General features: G+C 38.6%; 1 protein-coding gene across 1 annotated transcript in view; it reads left to right on the top strand.

Moving 5' to 3' along the window:
* CNTN3 (contactin 3) overlaps positions 1 to 23,218 on the top strand; it is a 321,834-nt gene that overhangs the window by 60,546 nt on the left and 238,070 nt on the right. Inside the window, exon 2 of the mRNA XM_067755220.1 lies at positions 21,958 to 22,092. Within this exon, the coding sequence (XP_067611321.1) occupies positions 22,038 to 22,092 (55 nt within the window). The 5' untranslated portion in view covers positions 21,958 to 22,037. The remainder of the gene's footprint in view (positions 1 to 21,957; positions 22,093 to 23,218) is intronic.

The following is a 23,218-nucleotide window of genomic DNA, read 5'->3' as shown; positions in this document are numbered from 1 at the left end:
ATACCTGTGCATAACATATCAATGTTACAAATATCTTCCAGGTAAAATTAGATAACAGTATTGAAGATCTAATGTGTAGTACTTGTGACCTTCTACTAAATTAATTTATATCATTAGACCTGGAACTATTTTAGCTTATTCATATTAATTCACATTTCCTGTGAATGAATTTTTTATCTTTCTCCATTTTGGATTTCAGAGTGTTTTCACTTTAACTACTTTTTGTAGAAAAACAGTAAGTGTCATAACCAACTCTTTGCCAGGAGCGTTAAATCCCCAAAGTCTTAGCTTGACTACATCATTTTTGAACTGTTCTCAGAAGATCTGTTACCACCAGGGTTTATTGTTCCCAAGCAATAAATTTTGTGCTAGTTTTAAACCTTTTCTCTGGTAACATTGTCTTTTTAAATGCCTACGTGTTCTCTTTTATCTTGAAGACTGTATCCCAGTTTCCTACGTGTTTTCTGCCTGTTGAATACCATGAAACTTAACACACTGTTTTTTACTGTCAAGTCATCTTGGGTAGCATTGAAACTGTGTTCTTTTAATGAGTACTTTTTATTTTATAAAGGAAATATAAAGCTATAAGATAACTTTTACGGTTGTAGAAGTAGAAAGAAAGAAATAGAATCAGAATTAACGATTTTTTTGCACACTATTTACACAGTATGTATGAACTGACACATTTACACTGCTAGCTACAGTAAATCAAGCCTGTGTGGTTACTGTTGAGTCATGTCAGACTGGAACAGTCATTGTTTCAGATTCATCATATTATCTAATACTACTTAGTGCATTTGAGTAGAATAATTACTGATAACTTACTTAGTGATTCTCACATAGCTGAGTTGATCAGAATTACGTTAAGAATCTTTTTCAAATATGTACATTCTCAAGCCTCAGATTTGTCTTGGGTAGATCAAAGACGTGTGGATTTCAAAAACTCTCCCTCGTAGTAATCCACTATTTCAATGGTCTGATTTATCTTATTATAATTTTGCAAGTTGCTACCGGGTTAATTTCCCTGTATCACTTATTTATTCATTCATTCATTCATTCATTCATCCATTTTTGGCTGCACCTCGCAGCTTGTAGCATCTTAATTCACCGACCAGGGTGGGATTGAACCTGGGCCCCGGCAGTGAAGGTGCCAAGTCCTAACCACTGGACTGCCAGGGAATTCCAAAATCACTTCCTTAAATATATCTTTATTCCAAGAGCTTGGTGGTTCCTCATATTTATAGAAGGAAATTCATACATTGTAGTGTTTCATCAGCCCCTCCTCACCCTAGAGAAGGCTGGAACGTGCTACAAATACAGCCTTAATTCTAACATATCATGCACTACAAACCCATGGCCATTGCACTAAACTCTGGGTGGCTTCCTCTTGAACCCACGGTAGACGCTGGCAGTCAGTCATGGCATTCCTTCCAGGTGAACTCACTTTTGGTCTGAGCACCCTTCTTAACATAGTTTTAGAGAAAGCTATAACCCAACAGTGAGTTGACATGCAAAGTAAAACCATTTGCCATCATATTCTAGCTGAACTTTTTGTTCTAGTCTCCATCTTTATAGTGTTTAGGAGAAAAACTGTATTATTTGCTTTTATAGTGAAACATTTCATTCATAGAAAAGCGTATATGCTGCGTGTACATAATTTATAACGAACAATAAACTCTCATGAGCTCTCTGCACACCTAAGAAAGAGAACATTATCAGTGGCTTTGAAGGCTATTTTATGTTCCTTTCTATCCCAGTCTCTCTCCTTACCCTAGATGTTGGCACTGTTTGAATTTTACATTTATCATTTTCTTGCTTTTTGTTTTAGTTTTTATTATGTATTCATGTACCTCTGTACAGCTGTTACGTTTTGTATTTTTTTGAAGTTCACATAAATGGGATTCTACTCTATTCTTCTGCAGTGTGCTTTTTCATTCAGTATGTTGTTGAGATTTCATTATGTGCATGTGTAAAAGTATACTTCATTAATTCTCTCTGCTCTGTAGTATTCCACGGACTGAATCTACCACAGTTCATTTATCCAGTACTTGTTGAAGGATGTTGGGTTGTTTTATGTTTTTGCTACTACCCATAGTGCTGCTAGGATCGTTTTTGTACATCTTGAAAGGCGTACGTACACGTGCAAGAGTGTCTCTAGTGTGTGTATATCCAGAAGAGGAACTTCTGTGCCTTCACGTTTACCAAATGATGGCCCGTTGTCATCCATGGTAGTTAGTATGAAAATACACTCCAGCAATCAGGGTAGAAGAGTTCTTTTTGTTTCACTGACTCACCAACGCTTGATATTCTCTAACTTTTGAACTTCTGCCGATGGTTTTATGTAGATTATGAGATTTTTGGTAATGTTTGACATTCTTCTTTTTCACTTTTTATATTTTATACAATGAATTTGTATTACTTATTAAATTAAAACCAAAAGTTTAGAATATTTTAAGTGGAAAAAAGTAGTCTACAGAACGATCTGTTATGATTGCAAACATGTAAATAAAATATACTACCCATCTGTATGTATGTGTGTATATGTCTATACACATATAAAATAGACAAATGCTTAATTAATATTGCTTGATTCAGTGAGACCACTTGGCAGTGTCATGTATTCTTTGTATACTTGTTGGCTTAGGGATTAATTATGTAGTTTGGATAGAGAAAACCAGAAGAAAGTCTTGGACAGCTAGGAGGGTGGTGTAGAGGAGTGAGAATAGAGAGAGAGAACTCTGGGGATTGTCTACCAGCTATGTCACTAATTAGCCAAGTGCAAATTGCTTAATCGCTCAAACTCAAATTCCTTAGTGTAAGAGTAATGCCTACCTTATCTTTTTGTTTGAAGTTTAAATGAGGTAATCCATGTAAAACACTGTCTGTAGAACATGGCATGTAGTAAGTGCTCAGCAGACTTCCGTGAGCATCTGCTTGGAGAAACAGGATGTGCATAAAGCAAATAACAGTACAGGAAACATATACTAACTGCCAAAGCCAGGATGATATATCATTTATAATTAATCAGTGTTCATATAAACCCATTGCTTTAAGGATAGATATATTAACTGTTAAGCACTACATGAAGAGAAATCCCCCAAACCTGAGGATCTAAAGCTGTTCCTTATTATTTGTCTATCCACACTTTTCCACATTACCCTACCCCTTTTACTGAAGAACCGATGAGGGGAATCGCTGCAAAAAATCTCAGAAAAAAAGTATAAGCAGAAATAGAAACCAGAGAGGAATTAACGATGTTCAGAGAGCTGGCTTTCTATTTCAAGTATCTACTTCGTCGAGCACGGATGGCTGCCAGCCCTCAGAGAGAGAAGTGTTTTGCTAGCCATGCACTTCCCTAGTTCTTAGAAACTTCATCCCCTGGAGTGGTAACCTTGTAGAAGACGAGCTTCCCTAACAGAACATGCTTGCATGACAGGGCTGGGCTGGATTTTATGTGTGCGGTTCTAGAAGGCTCTCTGCCAGGTCATTCTGTCATTTCTTAGAGCAAACGGAGCCTACTTTCTGAACAAACACAGTGTGGAAGTGGGGAGTTAAGCCTTGATATTTAGACTGCATTGTATCTACATGTTCCTTTTTTCCTACTCCTTTCCTGTCTTAGTTCTTCACCCACCCTCTCCGTCCCCTCCTCAGACTCTCAAAGGAGCAAGGAAAGTACAAGCATGTCAGTGAATTCCAATGTAAAAATGAGAAGTGATAACCGGTACGTAACAAAAAAGCAGCACGAGAATTTCAAGGTGGAAATATCTATGTAGGGACTGCCTGGGGGACAGTATATTAAATTATTATGTTGTTGTTGTTCTATCCCAGAAGGAATGGATGGGTTTTTTCTTGTTTTGTTTTTGTTTTTGTTTTTTTTAAATTTATTTATTTATTTATGGCTGTGTTGGGTCTTCGTTTCTGTGCAAGGGTTTTCTCTAGTTGTGGCAAGCAGGGGCCACTCTTCATCGCAGTGTGCGGTCGTCTCTTGTTGCGGAGCACAGGCTCCAGACGCCTAGGCTCAGTAACGGGCCCAGTTGCTCCGCGGCATGTGGGATCTTCCCAGACCAGGGCTCGAACCCGTGTCCCCTGCATTGGCAGGCAGATTCTCAACCACTGCGCCACCAGGGAAGCCCAGGAATGGATGTTTTAAACTGATGAACGATACACATGGATATTTTAGGAAGCAGAAATATAGCAGCACAGTCTTAAGATTCCACTGGAGTGGACTCCAAACTACTTTTCAGTAACTGGGTGATGATAGACATATTACTCCCTTAAGCCTTAGTTTCATTCTCTCTAAGGAACATTCTTATTGCACCAAAGTGTTTCACAAAGGGTTACTAATTAATCTGCACAAAATCCTTTCAACTAAGTATCACCCCCAAGTTGATGTAAGAGGTGTTAAGGGTTGGAATCGTGACCCCCCCCAACCCAGGTTCAGATGGCACAAAGAATTCCACTTCCCATATTTCTGTAATTCAACTTTAGTGTGTGTGTGTGTGTGTTTTTAATGGCAAACCCTCATCCTGCCTCCCCAGGTGTCCTGTTATATTTCTCAGAGGCTTCACAGAGCCTGTGCCTTGGAAATTGCGTGGTAACGACCAAGACTTGGAAGGATGGATCATAGGTCATTCATCCGTTGAGGTTGTCTCTTCCCGTCAGGCTGCCTATCCCAGCTCCTGTTTCTTGGCATCTTTCCCAAGTTCATCTCCCTGAGAGCTCTGCGTTCCTCCCTCTTGAGTCTAGTCACCCCCTGTAGACTTCCAGACCTCCATAAATGGGAAGTATCTTCCTTCTCTGTTCGAGTGTTTCCAGCTGAGGCCTTCGTTGAATCTTCTCAGTGTTTTCTTGGAAACAACTTGTGCTTTTGGAAGCAATTAGTTGGGAGAACAACTTTAACTTTCCCTTCTGCCTCCTCCTTCCCTGTATCAGGGAATCACAGAGCTAGTGAAAGGGGGATATTCAGGGGAAACAAACCAAGTTTAAAATGTTAACAGTAGCCACAGAGGTGAAGATGCCTTTCAGTCTTGTCACCGGCAGCTAGGACAAGAATTTGGAGGCTCACTGAGGCCTAGCCAGTGCTTCCTGTATGCATCAATGACCCTGCAGCAGAATTACTTTGGGAAGTTAAAAAGAAAAAAAAAAAAAACAAGCAGTTCTGGGCCTGGTGCCTGGAATTTATGGTGCAGCGGGACCAGGGGATCAGCGTTTCTGCCTAGCTCCCCCAGATGGTCAGATATGTAGCCAAGTGTGGCAACTAGTGCCCTAAATCTGATGTTCATTAATTCCACACATATTGCTTTGAGTGTCAGCTGTGGGCCAAGCACTGCAGTAGGCTTTGGGCATATAGTGGGGTGCATGGAAATGGCTAGGCAGGCAGTGCGCGCAGCAGAACTTATCTCCATGTGAAGAAGAGCGTCTCTCTTAAGAGGATTTTTGCTATTGTTATTCTATTCTTTTCTCCCCTGTGACTGTATATCCAGAGACCTCAAATTCCTGGCCTATAGGCCACATCATGTCTACAGGCAAGTTTTGTTAGGCCAGCCCCCTGTTAAAAAAGGAATTGCCAACATGAAAAATAAAAAGACATGAGCAGCTATTTCCTAAAACTGAAAAGCAGCCGTCCCTTTTTACAGCTGCTTCTCAGCAGCTCCGTGCCATCCCCACCTGGCACTATCACTAACTTAAATGTTCTGGTTCTCGTGTTATGAGGATATTAAGAAAATTGTGTATGTGTTTATGAAAACTGTGACTTGTTTTTGTTATTTTGAAATGTGAGGGTGCAATGAACAGAACTTGTTGTGGATCTACAAAATGAAATGTGTCTTCATATGTCCACACAGTGGGACTTCATTTGGAGGGTCTAGAGGAGCAGGAAATAAGCAGAATCTGTGTTCTGAACAAACCAGAAATCTTACAAGTCCATTCCCAGAAGCATATGTATTATAAATGTATTGCTCCAGGTAGAATTCTAGGTGCTGAAGAAACAGCACCTGGTATTCAGGGCTGGACCTTCACCTACAAATCCGCATGTAGCTTTTTGGTTAAATTCACTTCCATCTCCTAAATCAAACTATGTGGGGAAATGAAACCACAGTGATGACTGTTGTGTGAACTGAACTATATCAACTCTTAGCGGAAGCTCCAAATCTTCACTAAGGTCTTCAAGCTTTTCCTGCCAGTAGTTACAAATGCTTCCCTAGTATTTCCTATGTGGCATGCATAGAAATGTTAATATCTGTGTGGCACATCTAGGTAGACAAGGGAGGCTTCTTGTGGCCAGAAGCAGCCTGTGTACCCAGAGCTGAGGAAATCTCCATTAGGGGCACAGTCTTTGGGACCTTCTAAACTTTGCTTGCAAAGTTTTGGTTCTTAGACCAGAGGTCATTACTGGATGAATGAGAACCATCTCATTGAATAAAATGGAATACTTTCCACGTAACAGAGATCTCCTACTCTGAAAACTGAGGGGGATGCATCCTTTCCTTTGTTGTCACACTTCCCCCAATGGAAAGATAAAACAAAATTTAAAAAAATGTATTCCTGATCAGAAAAAATATTGAAATGTTTTTAATAATGAAGTGTTGCATATTTCTCAAGGAGCAACAGAGTGATCAGTTATGCTTTTCCTAATTTTAAGCAGTCGCATGCATTTTGGTCAGAGGTTTCAAGATGGATTGTATCTAAATTGCAGACATGTTTTGTTTGGTCAACACAAATGTTTTGGCGTTGTGGTTTTAAATAGTTGCTTGCTAACATTTGAAAACTAGGAAATCTTATCTAAAGCTCTGTAGGTCTGGGCCTCTCATTGCCCCTGAGGCTAAGATGGGCACATGCACTCCTGTTCTCAGGCTCCACCCTTCCTTAGGTGTTATGTCATTACATTCCAGATTATTCCATACAGGCAGTCAACTTGTGGTTTATGGGCTTCATCCGAACTATTATTTATTTGTTTGATAACAAATAGAGGTTTGTTGCAGTGGGGGAGGGGGCCCGGGGTACTTTTCCTTTCTGTCTCCTCAGTTGAAATTGATACTGTGGATATAAATTCAAGCTACTATCACAGTTTGCTTCAATTTATATTTACACTTCTGTCTTGATAGATAAGCAGATAACTATTCACAGCCACGATTAGCATTTCCTAAAGGTGTCAAAATCACTCCATTCATTGTGATAAAGCAACTTGAAAAAACACAGTCAAGCAGCACAAGTGTTTAAAAAAAAAAGATGTAAGCAGTCCATAAGGTGTTAGTGTCTCTTTAAAATGAGTTAGAGACCTATGTTTGAGTTAGTACTTTATTTAAGTCTTTGATTTGTCTCCAGTGAAGGTACCAGTTATATTTAATCTCTTTGAAATAAGAGCAGTAACTTTCAGATCTTGGACACCAAGGAGCTGGCTCATCATATACTCACAATCATATTTAATTCTTACAATAAACCGATTACATACGTACTTACCACCCCCATTTTACAGATGCAAAATTCAAAGGCAAAAGAGATTTAAGTAACAAGTAACTTGCCCAAGGTTATACAGCTGCGTGTGTATATACATACACATATACACATGCATATATATTTATGCCATATATATGTATACACACACATATACACACATACTGTGTTCATTCTGCCTCTCATGTTTTTAAACTATTTTTGACGGCCATTCATAGTAAGAAATACCAGTTATTTCAGGTCTTAATGCTTAATATGTTGTCCTTCCATAGTATCATTGTAGAAACCAGTCCTAACCCTTGTTTAAATTGAGTACATTTTGATCATTTATGTTCTGTTCAATTTTAGTCTAGTCTAGTCTGTTCTCTCATTTGCTCCCGTAACAAACACACAAACAAATTTTTTAAAAAACCCTATTCATAGCCCTCTAAATGGGACATAACCTAAAGTTTGAAAAACACTGACTTAGAAGTTACATGTCAAGGAAGCTCTTTCTGGTGGAGTATGTGAGAGAGAATGAAGAGGGCAGATACTTTTAAAATGAGGCCACAATACAGGGGAATTTGCCATCCAGTAATTCATGGAGACATATATTTGTCTCTCTGTTCATGTTTTTCTTACATCAGAAAGATCTTTGTTTTATTTTACAATAAAAATAATTCTTCAAAATTCCATATTAAAAATTACACGGAGATGTTCATGTATGCAAATTATACCTTAAATAACTAAAAAATAATAATCAGGTGGGAAATGGGGTGAGTGGAGCTATAAAAAAACAAGAATGGCAGATTTTTGGTATTTGTTGTAGTTGCTGGTGGGTATATGAGTGTTCATTACCCTATAATGTTTACTTTGTATGTGATTGGGGTTTTTTGTAACAAAAACTTACTTTGAAGAAGTAGGTGGGGACTTCCCTGGTGGCGCAGTGGTTGAGAGTCCGCCTGCCGATGCAGGAGACACAGGTTCGTGCCCCGGTCCGGGAAGATCCCACGTGCCACGGAGCAGCTGGGCCCGTGAGCCATGGCCGCTGAGCCTGCGCGTCCGGAGCCTGTGCTCCGCAACGGGAGAGGCCACGGCAGTGAGAGGCCCGCGTACCGCAAAAAAAAAAAAAAAAAAAAAAAAAAGTAGGTGGGTCTCCATGGTCTTTTATTCTGTTTTCCCACAAGGCTCATGGTTGAATGAGAGCAGGACCCTATAGGTTGAAGTGTGACCTTTATTCTGTAAAGTTGTGAACAGTAAGTAGCCAGGCTGGACAGAATCTGGTTTTAGGGTCTTCTGATACCAAATTGCTCTAAAGTGAGGCTTCTTATTCCAACATAATTGACATTCCGGGTTGGATAATTGTCTGTTGTGGGGAATTGTCCTTTGCACTGTTGAATTATAGTGGCCTCCGCCCCCGGCCTCCATTCTCTAGATGCCTGTGGAACATCCACACCCCTCCACTCCGTAGCTGTGACAACAGAAAACCTCCTCAGACATGGACAAATGTCCCCGGTTGAGAACCACTGCCCTAGAGTCTGAACCTATCGCCTCACCTTGTGTATATGTCTAGCTGAGCTTTGAACAGAGATACAAAGCTTCAGAGAACCACATTCTACCTGTGTCTTAGGGTAAATGAAGAATAGATTAGGCAGAATCATCACAACTAGGGATTGATTTAGTAATACCAGACTCAGGCAAGGCCACCTGTGTGAAACTGGGCATGGTTAACTCTTCTCTACGTTAGTTACCTCATCTGTAAAATGGGGATGGTGACAGTTTCTTCTTTGTGACATTACATGTGTTTTTAAAGCACCTAGAATCTTGCCTGGTACACATGAAGTACTTAGGGTTTGCTGTTGTTACCTACCGAGAACTTGTTGTGCTGGAATTGTGGTTTAAATAGTTGGGGGATAAGGGGATTCTGTGGAGCACTGTAGTAATAGCATGTTTGGTTGTTAGTGTTCCTCAACATATCTCAGTGCTTAGAATGTTTAATCTGAGTCTGCTGTCGGAGTAGGAAATGGGGTGGGTTCTAGAGCGCCTGAAAATGGTGAAACTATGGTTTCTAAGTTAATTTACCTCACAAAAATAAAAATAAAATGGGAAGACAGGACATGCTGAGCATCTCATGCTCTGTGACCCTCTGGAGACACTAATAAAGAGCTACAGAGACCAGCCTGAAATGCTCCAGAAACTGTCTCCACCCCAGAGTTCACCTTTTCTCTTTTAGTCATTGAAGAGTGGGGAATCATCATTGCTCTTTCCTTTTTAAGATATATCGATACTTTGAATCTTGCTCATGTGATTATGGCTGAGGCAGAGTCATTACCATGCAAGTTCACTCTGGGAAGATTGTCTCCACTCGTAAAATGTACCTTTTGTTTCCCATGTTTTAAATTCTTCCTCTCAGTCTATAAAGAATTTTCCAACTTAGAAATATCCCTCACTGACTCTCTATCGACCTGCCACCCATCTCTAACCACAGTCCCATCTCTTTCGTTCTGAATTATTGAAAGAGTAGCTGATTTTAGCCGTTTCCATTCCTCGCCCTCTATTCACACTTCTACCCACCACAATGAGGCTGATGCTTCCCCAGCACTGGCCATGATGACATCGCGAAAGGCATTTGCAGGCCTTGATTTACTGCCTCTCTTTCTCTTTTTTCCCCCTCTAGCTTTCCTTCTTGTTCTTTGTTGCCCTCTTTCTCTCTTTATTTCTACCCTTTTTTTTTTAAGTAGCCTTATTGAAGTAAAAGTTACATACCATAAAATGCACTCACATTAGTGTACAACTCAACGATTTTAGTAAATTCACAGAGTTGTGTGACCATTCCCACGACTCAATTTTAGAATACTTCCATCACCCTAGAAAGAACCCTCCTGCCTGTTTTCAGTCACTCCCTGTTCCCACTCCCAGCCCCAAGCAATCTGTTTCTTTCCGTGATCTCCAGCACGCCCTTGCGAAACTAAACACTCTGCATGCGCCCTTAGCTTTCATAACGCAGTCACGCATGAGTTGCTTTGGACCTCTAGGCATGTTCCTTTTCTGTCATCCTCAAGGATTTGATCTTCCTCTGCTCACACCCTGCACACTGGGCTTCTCCATCTTTTTGACTCAGCCCACTGTCTCTGGATTTTCTGTGAGTCATTTCACTCACTCCCGTGAATTACCTCTGGTGCTAGGTTTTGCCGTTGCGGTTACATCTCCCCATACCTTTCTCCTTACCTTTCTCCTAGGTCAGCCCTCCCTTTTAAGAATGACCTCAGATGCCACCTATACTATAGAGTCTTCCCATTTTCTAACCACCATTCCTATTCCTTCTCTATAACTATACCTTAAAGAAATGTAGCTCATGAGCTATGACCCTCAAGCAACTTTGTTGTCTCTCTTTGTCCCCTTATGTTCTTTCTGTGAATTTCTTTTCTTAGTTCCTCTTCTGCCCCTGGAAGAAAACCCCAGTAGCCCTGTCCAATCCATATTTGGTGATGCTTAAGTATCTGACATAATTTCATTCCAAAAATTAGAATATTCTGTCCTGTTTAATAGCTACAACTTAGAACTTGATTTAAAGATAAAACTAATCTCCCTCCCTACTGCTTCGCTGCTGCAGAGGGGAAGTCTGCGATCAGAGAAAGAATGCTTTGGCTTCTTTTCTCACCTAGTATGTCTACATCTCCTCCCCCTAACTTGCTGTTTCTAGTTCTGATTACTGTGTTGCAAAGGAAGAGAAGAGGGGGCAGCACGTTTCACCTGATTAATTCCGTTGTTGTGATTTAGGATCATGGCACTTTGGACTTAGCGGGAGTGTAGAACTGGTGTTTTCTTTCAGTGGTTCTGTCCTTAGATGCCCTGCCTTTCCTGTGGAAGGTCTTCCCCTGCCCCACCCTGCTGATTCTCTTGCTCCGGGTGATTGACAGCTGCATCCCCCCAGGCACTCCCAGGTGCGTGTCTGGCTCACAGAACACACCATGCATTCTGTACCCGTAATGTCTCTGAGGATCCATCTCCTTCATAAATTGCAATCTTCTATTCTGCTTAGCCTACTCTTTTTCCTTAGTGTGATCCTAGACCCCTGCATCCCTCAAAACGCAGCTCTCTGTGGTCTCCTTATAGCATGTCCCCGCTCAGTGGGTTTAAACGAAACCCTCCTCCCTCCCCCTGCGTGGGTAGAACTCATCAGAATTCTCTCGGAAGAAGCTTTTCTCAAATCCTCTACTGAGGCTCCAGACATCTCTGATGTGAGCAAGGGTTTCAGAGCCAGACAAATGGCTTTGCAGTATCTCCTTTGAAAATTTGTTCCTCAGCCTGTTCTGACACCTCCCTCACCTTTAGGGTATAACACTGCTATGTCTTGGAGGCTGAAGAAGGAACTTCCTGTTAACATCCTATTACAGACCTCTCTCCTCTGGTCCAGAAGCTTGTTTTAAAATGTTTCTGGGTCAGTTTGCTTCTTGAGAGTTTAAGTACCTGGAGGTCAAAGATGATGATTTATTTTAAAATATTGTCTCTGTGCTTGTACCTGACATGCAGTAGGCACTCAGGAAATGTGAGTTTTCTCACCAAGATCATTCTCCTTTATCCAAAATTACAAGTAAAAAAAAAACAAAGAAAGTATGGCCTTGCTTAGTGTGCACAACCAGACTACCTGCTGAGTACTGCTTCATCCTGGCCAAAAAGCACTTTTTAGCCCTTTTCAACCTCTTGACCCCTTTCTACTTGACCCTCACAACAAAATTATTTACATATTTTTGAACCTGTTGTCTTGTTACAAATGGAGATTTTTTTCCCCCTTTTTCAAAATGTTTGGTAATGTTTTGAGAAATCAATATGTGGCCATCGTAGAAAATTTAAAATATATAATTGAATGTAGAGAGAAAAGTAGTTTACCTGGTTTCTGTTTCGAAATACACAGTTCCCCTTCGCAGAGACAACTGCTTTCTCCAGTTCTCGAATATTCTTTCAAATTCTTTGCGCTCATAAATGTATATAAGTGTATATTTTTTGACTCCGTACGAAAGGCATCATACTTTTCACACATTGTGCTGTATCTTATGTTCGTGGCTTAGTGTATCTTTGAGATTTCTTGATTTAATCCCAAACAGAGTTGCTGCATTCTTCTTAATTCTTGCCTGCAATAGGGATGGTACGTTATCACAGTGTATATGCTTGAAATCAAAGCAGAAGGGTTATTTATTTAAATAGTCCAGTACTTTCCCTTTATAAAAGAAATTTAATTTGTGAAAAATGTAATGAATTTAACTGAAATTTAATGCAGTATCAGTTACAGAACTAGTTTCAGTTGTCAACTGTATTAATACAAACCTTTAAAAGTATATAAATGATCAGAAGAAAAACAAATATTGTATATTAACGCATATATGTGGAATCTGAAAAAATTGGTATAGATGATCTTATTTACAAAGCATAAATAGAGACACAGAGGTAGAGAACAAACGTATGGATACCAAGGGGGAAGGAGGGCGTGGGCGTGGGATGAATTGGGGGATTGGGATTGACATATATACACTATTGATGCTGTGTATAAAATAGATCACTAATGAGAACCTACTGTATAGCAGAGGGAACTCTACTCAGTGCTCTGTGGTGACCTAAATGGGAAGGAAATCCAAAAAAGGGGGGATATATTTATATGTATAGCTGATTCACTTTGCTGTACAGTAGAAACCAACACAACATTGTAAAGCAACTATACTCCAATAAAAAGTTAAAAAATAAATAAATAAAAATGTATAAAAGATCAGGTTATACTTTATGGTTCCCTAACAATCTGACTGCATAAACATTCCATTTGCTACATATCGTGTGAAAAATAATTGAAAATACAGAGGTTCTGTCTTTATCTATCTTGGGTAAATGTCTTAACCCATGTGTGTCTTTGTTTCTTTATCTGAAAAATGGGGGTGATAATAGAATGAAGTGGGTTAATGTATGAAACAATATCTGGGAAATAACAAACAATAAAAGGTAATGATATCACAGTTCATTTTCCTTTCTAATATTTGGAATATTGTCTTTGTAGAAAAGCATTTGCATCATATGGTGGTTTTTTTTAAAATAAATTTATTTATTTAATTAATTTATTTTTGGCTGCATTGGGTCTTCATTGCTGTGCGCAGGCTTTCTCTAGATGTGGCGAGCGGGGGCTACTCTTTGTTGGGGTGCGCAGGCTTCTCACTGCGGTGGCTTCTCTTCTTGCAGAGCATGGGCTCTAGGCGTGCGGGCTTCAGTAGTTATGGCATGAGGGCTCAGTAGTTGTGGCGCACGGGCTTAGTTGCTCCACGGCACGTGGGATCTTCCCGGACCAGGGCTCAATCCCGTGTCCCCTGCATTGGCAGGCGGATTCCTAACCACTGCACCACCAGGGAAGTCCCTGCATCGTATGGTTTTTAAGGTATTTTTAAATTCTAAATAAATATATAGTGGCAAGGAATGTTGTGATGTAGGCTTAAGAAAGTTACATTGCTCCTCATTACCATATCATGAGGTCTATAGTAATTTCCCATTCAGTAAGAAAGGAAGAAAACCCATGCATCATTTATAATTATGGAAATTTGTCTTTGTTCATTTTGTTCCTTGTTTAAGTTAGAAAATGTCAAGGATAAGTATATAGCAGAATTTGCTTATCGTTTAGTTTTCTAGTTATCATTAAATGTGGTAGGACCCAAAAGTCCAAGTCCCAGGGCAGGGTTCTTTTCACTGGAAGAATTAAATTAAAAAAAAAATCCCCACAAGAGCACCTTCGTTCTGACTACCTTGGAAAAGCATTGGACAGTGTCAGTCATTTTTTTTAAGGATGAAGATTCCATTAGAAGATGCTGCAACTTTTCAAAACTTGGACCTGCTCCAAAACACAACATGCTTCAAGGGTTGTTCTTGCATGCCAAGTAGTAGTCACCTATGATTGGAGAGATGTTTGTAAAAACATTGTGCCCTGGAAATGGCCACGTTTAGTTTGAGGCTTAAAGGAAAGCAAGAGAATTGAAGTAAACCCTCTGTCAAGTATACTTAGAAATAAGGACATTTTGTCTAATATTTTGAAGCAAGAAACCGGTTGGCATGATTTTGTAGCTGTGTCTTTTCTCTTCACCTTGCAGTTGCATGAAATTAGTGGAACCAACTGAAAAATGGAATTGCAATTTTTTCTGAAGTGGTATCAGTGAAACTCTCTTTGAGTTGAGGACCTCTTGAGTTGCCAGAGAAGACCTCGTTGAGTTGAGGACAAAGTAAAAAGAGGCTCTGAAATCAACATGAGGTGCCTCAGGGTGTTCTGGCAGTATTTTTATATAGCTGGTTCATCGACCGCAATGTATGCCCCAAAAGAGGTCTGATTCGCTTTGCTACTGCCTTTGTACTCTGATTGCTAAAAGATCAAAAGAAAAAAATTAACTGGATGTCAGAGATGAGATGCTACTCCATACCGAAAACAGGTTCATGATTTCAACCTATTTATCAAGCTTTTCAACAGTGACCTTCTCAGGAACAATTATTTTTCAACATAATTTTTTTCTTTTCAATCTGCATAATTTATACTTAATTCCATTTTGATGAAGTCGTCATTAATTTCTGCATGAACAAAGAAAGAAGAAATAAATCTCCAAATACACACATATATATATACACCCACACACATATGTATATAATATATACACCCATATAGAGGTACACACACATGTAATAGCTATGTAAAAGAAATTATTTTCCAGTGTAATAAAACAAATTGTGTACAAAACAAAAGTTAGCTTATGTCAGTCTATCTGTATTTGGAGTAGAGAGGTAAGAGGGTCCATAGATTTGGCTGATTTCTCAAAAACGACCTTAACCTACAAAAGGTTATGAATCACTGTTGTTTTGCAGATTGTAGTCTAGTTAGAGAGAAAAGCCATAGTCTCTGTAACTATAATGGGAGGTGTTGAAAGTGCTGAGGGTTGGAGGAAGGACTATAAAGGGCTGTATGTGTCCTCAAGAGCATGAGATAAATGGCTTCTAGCTGGCATTCGCCTTATTTGTTGATTGTGCTACTGTAAATACAGAACTGTTAGTGTGAAGGTCACATCAACCTGGGCACATTATATTCTCCCCTCTTCTTAGCTGCGGAACACTTATGAACTGTAGGGAGGATGTGTGTGGAGTTGTCAAGAATGTTGGACTTTGAGCCCAGTATTCATGTGAATTTCATCCCGTCTGTTCAGTTTAAGCAGGAAAGAGGTATAGTATGCAGAGTAGATCAACTACATTTCTGGAAGACGTGCAGATCCTGAATGAATGATTATGAATGAAAACAAAGTGGGTGTGTGAAGCCTGATTTCTGAACTGGCAGGATGTGCAGTCTTATCAAGTGTTAAACTCATTTATTCATTGACTACCATGGTGTTATGTTGTATACCACGATAGTGAGCTAATTTCTCTACAAGACTGAAAATACAACACCATAGGCATCAAACTTTTATGCATTAATGATTAAATATTTTTCTCTACTAAAAGGCTCTAATCTGCTCAAGGTTTTTTGTGGGTTTTTTTGGTACAGGTTGGGAATAATGTATATTCATGAATAGATTTTGTGTCTCAAATATCAGAGTTGGAGGTGAGTTTTTTTTGGATGTGAGAGATGTGTTCAGCAATCCTCTCAACAAATTGCTGTAGGGTTTGTCTCTTTGAAAAGGAGAATGCGCCTTAGGTACCTGTTACTCTGATATAAATGAAGTCAAATCATTCTCACACAACTTTCCACCGCATAAAGAAGCTTAACTCTGAGCATTTGCCAAGACGGCATTCAGAGCTGTGTAGTATATTCAGTATAAATATATATCAGTATTTCATGATCCACAAGCTTAGTAGCACGTTTGTAAAGTGTATGACAAAAGCCACAAATGACCTCTTCTTTTAAAGCAACTGGGAACAACTATTTAGAGCATTTTTTGTTTTAAGTCCAAGGTCTAGCATTTTTAGCTGAGTTGACATTAAGCATAGATAGTACAGTTGTTAATATATACTAAATTTGGGGGCTTTTTAAAGACCACCATGAGAAATGTGTTGTGAATTTATTAAGCTTTAACCCCTAGAAGCAAATGTCTATTAGCAGAGAAAATTCTAAAGGGTATCTATTTTTTTCTTTGATTTAAAACATTCCTGTGAATAGTAGAATATTTTTATTGTAGCAGATGACATTTTGATTCATATCTGTCTTGCTTCAGTAGCTTCATTTGTATTTATTTTAACTTGGTGATTTCAGAAGTGGTACGAGCTTTTATATGACCTTTCTCTCTGTGACAATACTTGGCAACACTGAGAAGTCAGGTCACAACTGTATTAATTACCTTCATTATTTATAAAGTCAGTGCCCTACTTTAGCATTGATTAAAAATGAGCAACATAATTTTTAAAAATAGTATTCCTAAGTGAAGTTTCTTTTTATCTTTGAACTTTATACAGTGTGTGCCTGTGTGTATGTGTATGTGTGTGAACCAATATAAGACTATTGGAATATACATATTTCTTCTCTTAAATTAGATAGTTTGGTTAATATTGTCTAGCGTCTGACTTCTATGAATTTGAAGGCAAGAACAAAATTGGTGTGTTGCAAAATGTGTTGTCTTTTTATCCTTTTAAGCCTGATACAGATTATAATATCGTCTGATTTGAATGTTCATTGTTAATCTGATCATGTCAACTCCTGGTTAAAATTGTACTGCGTTTTCAAAGGGCTTTATCCTGGTACTAATATTCTTAGCCAGGCATAGAAGCTTGACCCCTATTATACATCTGCAGTCTCATTTCACACCACAGTGAACTTGGCCATCTGCATTCTATCTCATCAATCTTCTTTCTGTCCGTACAATAAGCCATGAACACTGAAGCCACAGGGCCTTTTGCATATTCTATTCTTTACGCCCAGGGGTGATTGCCAAAATATTTAACCAGCAGTAGGAACATGGGCACTGATCAATCAGAAGTGACATGGGCTAGAGCAGAATTCTGGAAACCCCCTGTAGAGCCAGTCACTAATTTTTAGGTGGTACGTCTAGTTGGTGGGGTGGGGTTCTCGGCCAGCCTGGGAGACAGGGTGGTTAATTGATAGGAGAGGGTCCAGACAGTGGCTACTCACCAGCCTGTTTACCAACTCAAGGCCATACCAAGTCTTTGTCTATACCTGGAAAATTTCTTCCTTTTCTCATCCTGCAAAACATACACACATCTGGTTATGTCATCTCTTCTTTTCTTCCATTCACTGCAGTTCTTCAGAGGAGCTTCTCCTGACCTTCCTGATGAGGGTTGTTCTCATTGAGATTTTCACTAGAAACTCCTATCCCTTCATTGTACCTTTCACAGTGGTCAGTTTACATATACTTTGTAAGTAATTGAATCATATATCAGTCCCATTAGTTTGTATATTCCATGAGGGCAGGGATCATCAATTATCTGAGAACCCCATCTTCATCTTCCTCCAGAATTAAAATTCTAGCACCTAATAGGAGCTTAATAAATATTTATTGAATGAATGAATTTTCAAAACGACTGTAGGACTTCTTTGAACATACTTATACTTTGCAAATGTAGCTGATATGCGTGTTAGTTGTGGGGTGCATTGTTGGGAAGATAACTTTTTTTTTTTAATTTACCATCTACTTAATGCCTTCTTATACATTTTTCTGAAATAATTTTCAAGTGGTGGCTAGATCCCATGCTGTGGCTTATCTTTTCTTTCCGTAGAAATGCTTCTCACTCACTTGATGACCAGTGAAATGGTTTAATCTCCCAAATTGACTTATTCATTTTTCTTAAAGCTCAGCAAGAAAAATTACTTAAAAGCCTAAAATGATGTACAGGGTGTTAGAAACATTGCAGCAACCAGTGGTGGAAAAGCTGTGGTCCTACTTTCAAAGATGTATCAGTCTAGTAATTTTCTCCTTTTCCTACTTACAAGTGTTTATAATATTTTCTTTTCCCGTTGCAGTATTAGAACATAGACCATATGTTTTGTTCTCTGTATGACATAGAGCAAAGCCTCACACATTTATATGGATGCATTTTAATGATTGTGATGATGTTACTACAGGATCTGCTGCTAAAGTTTGTCCTTTCTTCTTGAAAATTCCAACAACCTGTTCTTTTTAAATCTATTATTTTGTTATTACCAAATTCTTTATAAGTCCATTTAATGGATAGCTTTAACTCCTCAAAGAATGAAATACTAGTTTGATAATGTTTTACTCCTCAAGGCTTTCCTGTGTTTGAGACTTAACCGTTGTCCCCAGCCTTTAATATACCTTGCAACTGCTCCCTAACTTTTTATGAATATTTGACATTTCATGTATCATATTACTGCATTTAATGTTTCCAACGCCTTTTATGAATAATTGTCATTGTATTTTATTTGAAAAGTTTAAAAAAGTTTTTTGCTTTTCTACTGTGTATATGTGTGTGTATGTCATTCTTCTCATGATTTCTGGACTACGGTTTCCTCACGTGCATGATTAGAAGGAAGTTATGGTGGTTATGGCTGTCATATTTAAGTGTAATCTAGAATGATTTAAGTTATTATTCAACTTAGTAATTGAAAATAATTATGGATACAAAATGTCTTACTGATTAATCAGGAAAAAGGAAGGCAAGCTAGGTATCTGAAAGCCTTTGGTCCAAGTGGGGGAAATCAACCACTGGAAAGGCTTGAGAAGTAATTATTGAATGAAGTAGAATGTGTGTCCTTCCTTGTATACTTAAATAATTTCATGATTTTGGCCATAAGTCTCCCGGGACTGAATGCTATTGAAAATAGCTTCAAAATGTCTCAGTTTCATATGCACAGTGTGACAGACACCACATGTGACTCTTGCCATTATCACTTCAGTGCACACATCACTTCCACTTGCCACCAAATGCATTGTTTGAGTGGACATAATGTTTTGTTTTGTTTTTTTTTTGCCTCTGAAGCCATTTTGCTGTCCCTATGAGAGGCTAGAAGTGCTATATCATTAATACTCCCTGAAAATAGCCTCCAAACGATGACTCATGGGAGTTGGCGTATAAATACCCCAGATCCCTTGCCCCTTGGCAAGGATAACTGGACAACTGAAGCATAACTCTGGGATTACTCTGAGGCATACGTTCTACACAGGCTGGACTTCCAGAGTTTCCCCAAAAGGAATAAGCTGTACTTAGACACAGGGGTTGATGGGTTCATATCTTACCCTTTATCAGCTGCCTTCCTTTCCCTCTCTTACTTTGCCAGGTCCTGACTGTTTTTGTCATTCACCTCTCAAGTAAACTGCTTGCACTTGAATTCATTTTGCAGTGGTTGCATTAAGGGGAAACTAAACTAAGACACTTGCAATTTGTAGTAATGGGGACAGTTAGAAACGGTCACAGATCCCATGATGGTGTAAGTCGCCAACCTGCAGTTCCTAGAGGAGTAGTTCTCAATTGTATTTCCACCTGTTTCAGAGTCCCATGGGCCAAGTCAGAGTTATGCCGAAATCCCGGAATTCTAGCCATTCCACCACTTACTCTCCTCGCCTTCCCCAAGAATGTGTATTATATTGCAAGTGAACAAGAGCAGCATTACTATAGGAATAACTGATTTAATATATTATTTTAAGTATGTAACTTGCAAGATGTCATATTTTCACACTTGAAATTATTATTATTTGGAACACACTTAATTCTAATTGAATATATCCCATCACATGGCAGGATCCCATAGTTAAGAACTACTGAGATTTCTCCCGTTTGCTTAGCAACAGCTAAGACAGCCCAGTCCATAGCAGCTACTGACTGAGAGTTGTACAGCTCTGCTAAAATGGCTGACATTAAAGTCATTCATTTCCCTGTGTGGAACCAGCTGAGTTTTAGCAATCGAAAAAAGTTTCTCTGATTTTAAGTGTGTGCATCCAGCCTACTTGATCATTAACCATGCAGTTTAGGTAGTTTCAAATGGCCATTGAAAATGACACAGGGTATTCACACAATTATTTACTCTCAGCCAGCACATTCAAGTTTATGAAAATTCAGGACAGCAAAAAATAAAGTGGTTTCATTTGCAAGATTCTCATACTGAACAATTTTCATCATTAACATTGTTGTAACATCTTTATTGGAGTATAATTGCTTTACAATGGTGTGTTAGTTTCTGCTTTATAACAAAGTGAATCAGTTATACATATACATATGTCCCCATATCTCTTCACTCTTGCATCTCCCTCCCTCCCACCCTTCCTATCCCACCCCTCTAGGTGGTCACAAACCACCTAGCTGATCTCCCTGTGCTATGCGGCTACTTCCCACTAGCTATCTATTTTACGTTTGGTAGTGTATATATGTCCATGCCACTCTCTCACTTTGTCACAGCTTACCCTTTCCCCTCCCCATATCCTCAAGTCCATGCTCTAGTAGGTCTGTGTCTTTATTCCCGTCTTACCCCTGGGTTCTTCATGACATTTTTTTTTCTTAGATTCCATATATATGTGTTAGCATACGGTATTTGTCTTTCTCTTTCTGACTTACTTCACTCTGTATGACAGACTCTAGGTCCGTCCACCTCACTACAAATAACTCAATAACGTTTCTTTTTATGGCTGAGTAATATCCCATTGTATATATGTGCCACATCTTCTTTATCCATTCATCTGTCGATGGACACTTAGGTTGCTTCCATGTCCTGGCTATTGTAAATAGAGCTGCAATGACCATTTTGGTACATGACTCTTTTTGAATTATGGTTTTCTCAGGGTATATGCCCAGTAGTGGGATTGCTGGGTCATATGATAGTTCTATTTGTAGTTTTTTAAGGAACCTCCATACTGTTCTCCATAGTGGCTGTATCAATTCACATTCCCACCAGCAGTGCAAGAGTGTTCCCTTTTTTCCACACCCTCTCCAGCATTTATTGTTTCTGGATTTTTTGATGATGGCCATTCTGACCGGTGTGAGATGATATCTCATTGTAGTTTTGATTTTCATTTCTCTAATGATTAACATCATTAGCATTTTTTAAATTCAACATATGTAATTGAGGGCTTTCTGCAATTGTTTCTGAAAAAACAGGCTTAAAATGAACACTGATAATGTTATTTATAACTTATATGCCTATGAGGGATTCAGAGACTATGAAAAGCAGTGTTTCAAGATATCAAATCTGCTGATTTGACTCTTAGTTTAACCAAAAATATTATCATGAGAGAAAATGAGAAAAATTACAATTTCAGGGTGATATTTTACATGTTGTAATTACTATCTAGCAAAAGTTTCAATACTTAATATACTAATATTTAATATTTTAGTATTGTCAAACATTTCTAATTTCGTGACGCCTCTCTGTCTGCCTATCAGTTACATAAAGAGTTTTTTAAGTATCTACATATCATACATCTTTTTTGCACCAAAAAAGATTAATTTCATTTGGGGATTTTGAGTGGTTGAGAGTGGTACAGTTTTATGAAAAGAAGAAAATCTATGTTTTAAAGCAATTCATTTTTTCAAGTCTGACTTCTTTGTATATTTATTTTACAGATTAAAGGATTCACCTGAAGACACAGCATTCTATTCATCAGAGACTGGACAAGAGTTACTCTTGCTTTTGGCAATTAAAGATGATGTTGTCATGGAAACAGTTGATCCTGCTTTCATTCATTGGCTGCCTAGGAGGTAACAATAAGCTATATCTTCTAAACTGAAGTTAGAACTATACTTGAGTCATTTGTTAAATAATTTTTTAAAGTTGAACTAATCCTCCCTCCACAAGTCTTTTTTTTGTCCCAGAAAGGAAATTCTAATTTTCTCTTCTGATAACTGGGTTCTCATTGTGCTCCCTAATGTTTGCAGACCATTATATTTTCATTACAAATATAATGGCATTTAATATCAGGGATCTAATAAGAACCTGCTGTATAAAAAATAAAATAAAATTCAAATAAAAAAAAGAATAGATACATGGGTACAAAAAATATTACGGATCTACTGTAGTGTTATGAATATAACAATTAATCAGAATTTGAGAATGTTAATTCATGACTTTGTTACCAAAATGGCTAAATCTTGTAATCTGTAGTGTAAAGGGAAAATACAGATTTTAAAGAATATCAGTATTTTCATATCTAATCTTAAAAACAATACTATTTTTCTTTCAGCAAATAACTTATTTAAGGGACCAAAAATAAGGATAGAATTTTTATTTGTTAATATTGAAAATTTGAAGTTTAGAACAAAACAGAAAGAAAAAGGAATAATTCTCATATATTCACCATACAAAAGCAACTCTTAAAAATCATTTGACGGGCTTCCCTGGTGGCACAGTGGTTGAGAGTCCGCCTGCTGATGCAGGGACTCGGGTTCGTGCCCCGGTCCGGGAAGATCCCACATGCCGCGGAGCGGCTGGGCCCGTGAGCCATGGCCACTGAGCCTGCGCGTCCAGAGCCTGTGCTCCTCAACGGGAGAGGCCGCAGCAGTGAGAGGCCTGCGTACCGCAAAAAAAAAAAAAAAAAAAAAAAAATCATTTGATGCATTTCCTTTTTGTTCATTTTGTTTCATTTTCTTGAACAGGGGAAGAGTAAGACAAGGATTTTTTAAAATGAAGTAACATGTGTACAACGATTAGTTTTTTGCTTTATTTTATTGTATTTTATTTTTTTATTGGGGTATAGTTGTTTTACAATGTTGTGTTAGTTTCTACTGTACAGCAAAGTTGAGTTCCCTGTGCTGTACAGCAGTTTCTCATTAGTTATCTGTTTTATACATATTAGTGTATATACTGTCAGTCCCAGGCTCCCAATTC

Source organism: Pseudorca crassidens, chromosome 10 (genome assembly GCF_039906515.1).
Source record: "Pseudorca crassidens isolate mPseCra1 chromosome 10, mPseCra1.hap1, whole genome shotgun sequence".
Taxonomy (NCBI): domain Eukaryota; kingdom Metazoa; phylum Chordata; class Mammalia; order Artiodactyla; family Delphinidae; genus Pseudorca; species Pseudorca crassidens.
Note: the sequence above shows the minus strand (reverse complement) of the source record. Positions and strands in the feature narration are given on the sequence as shown.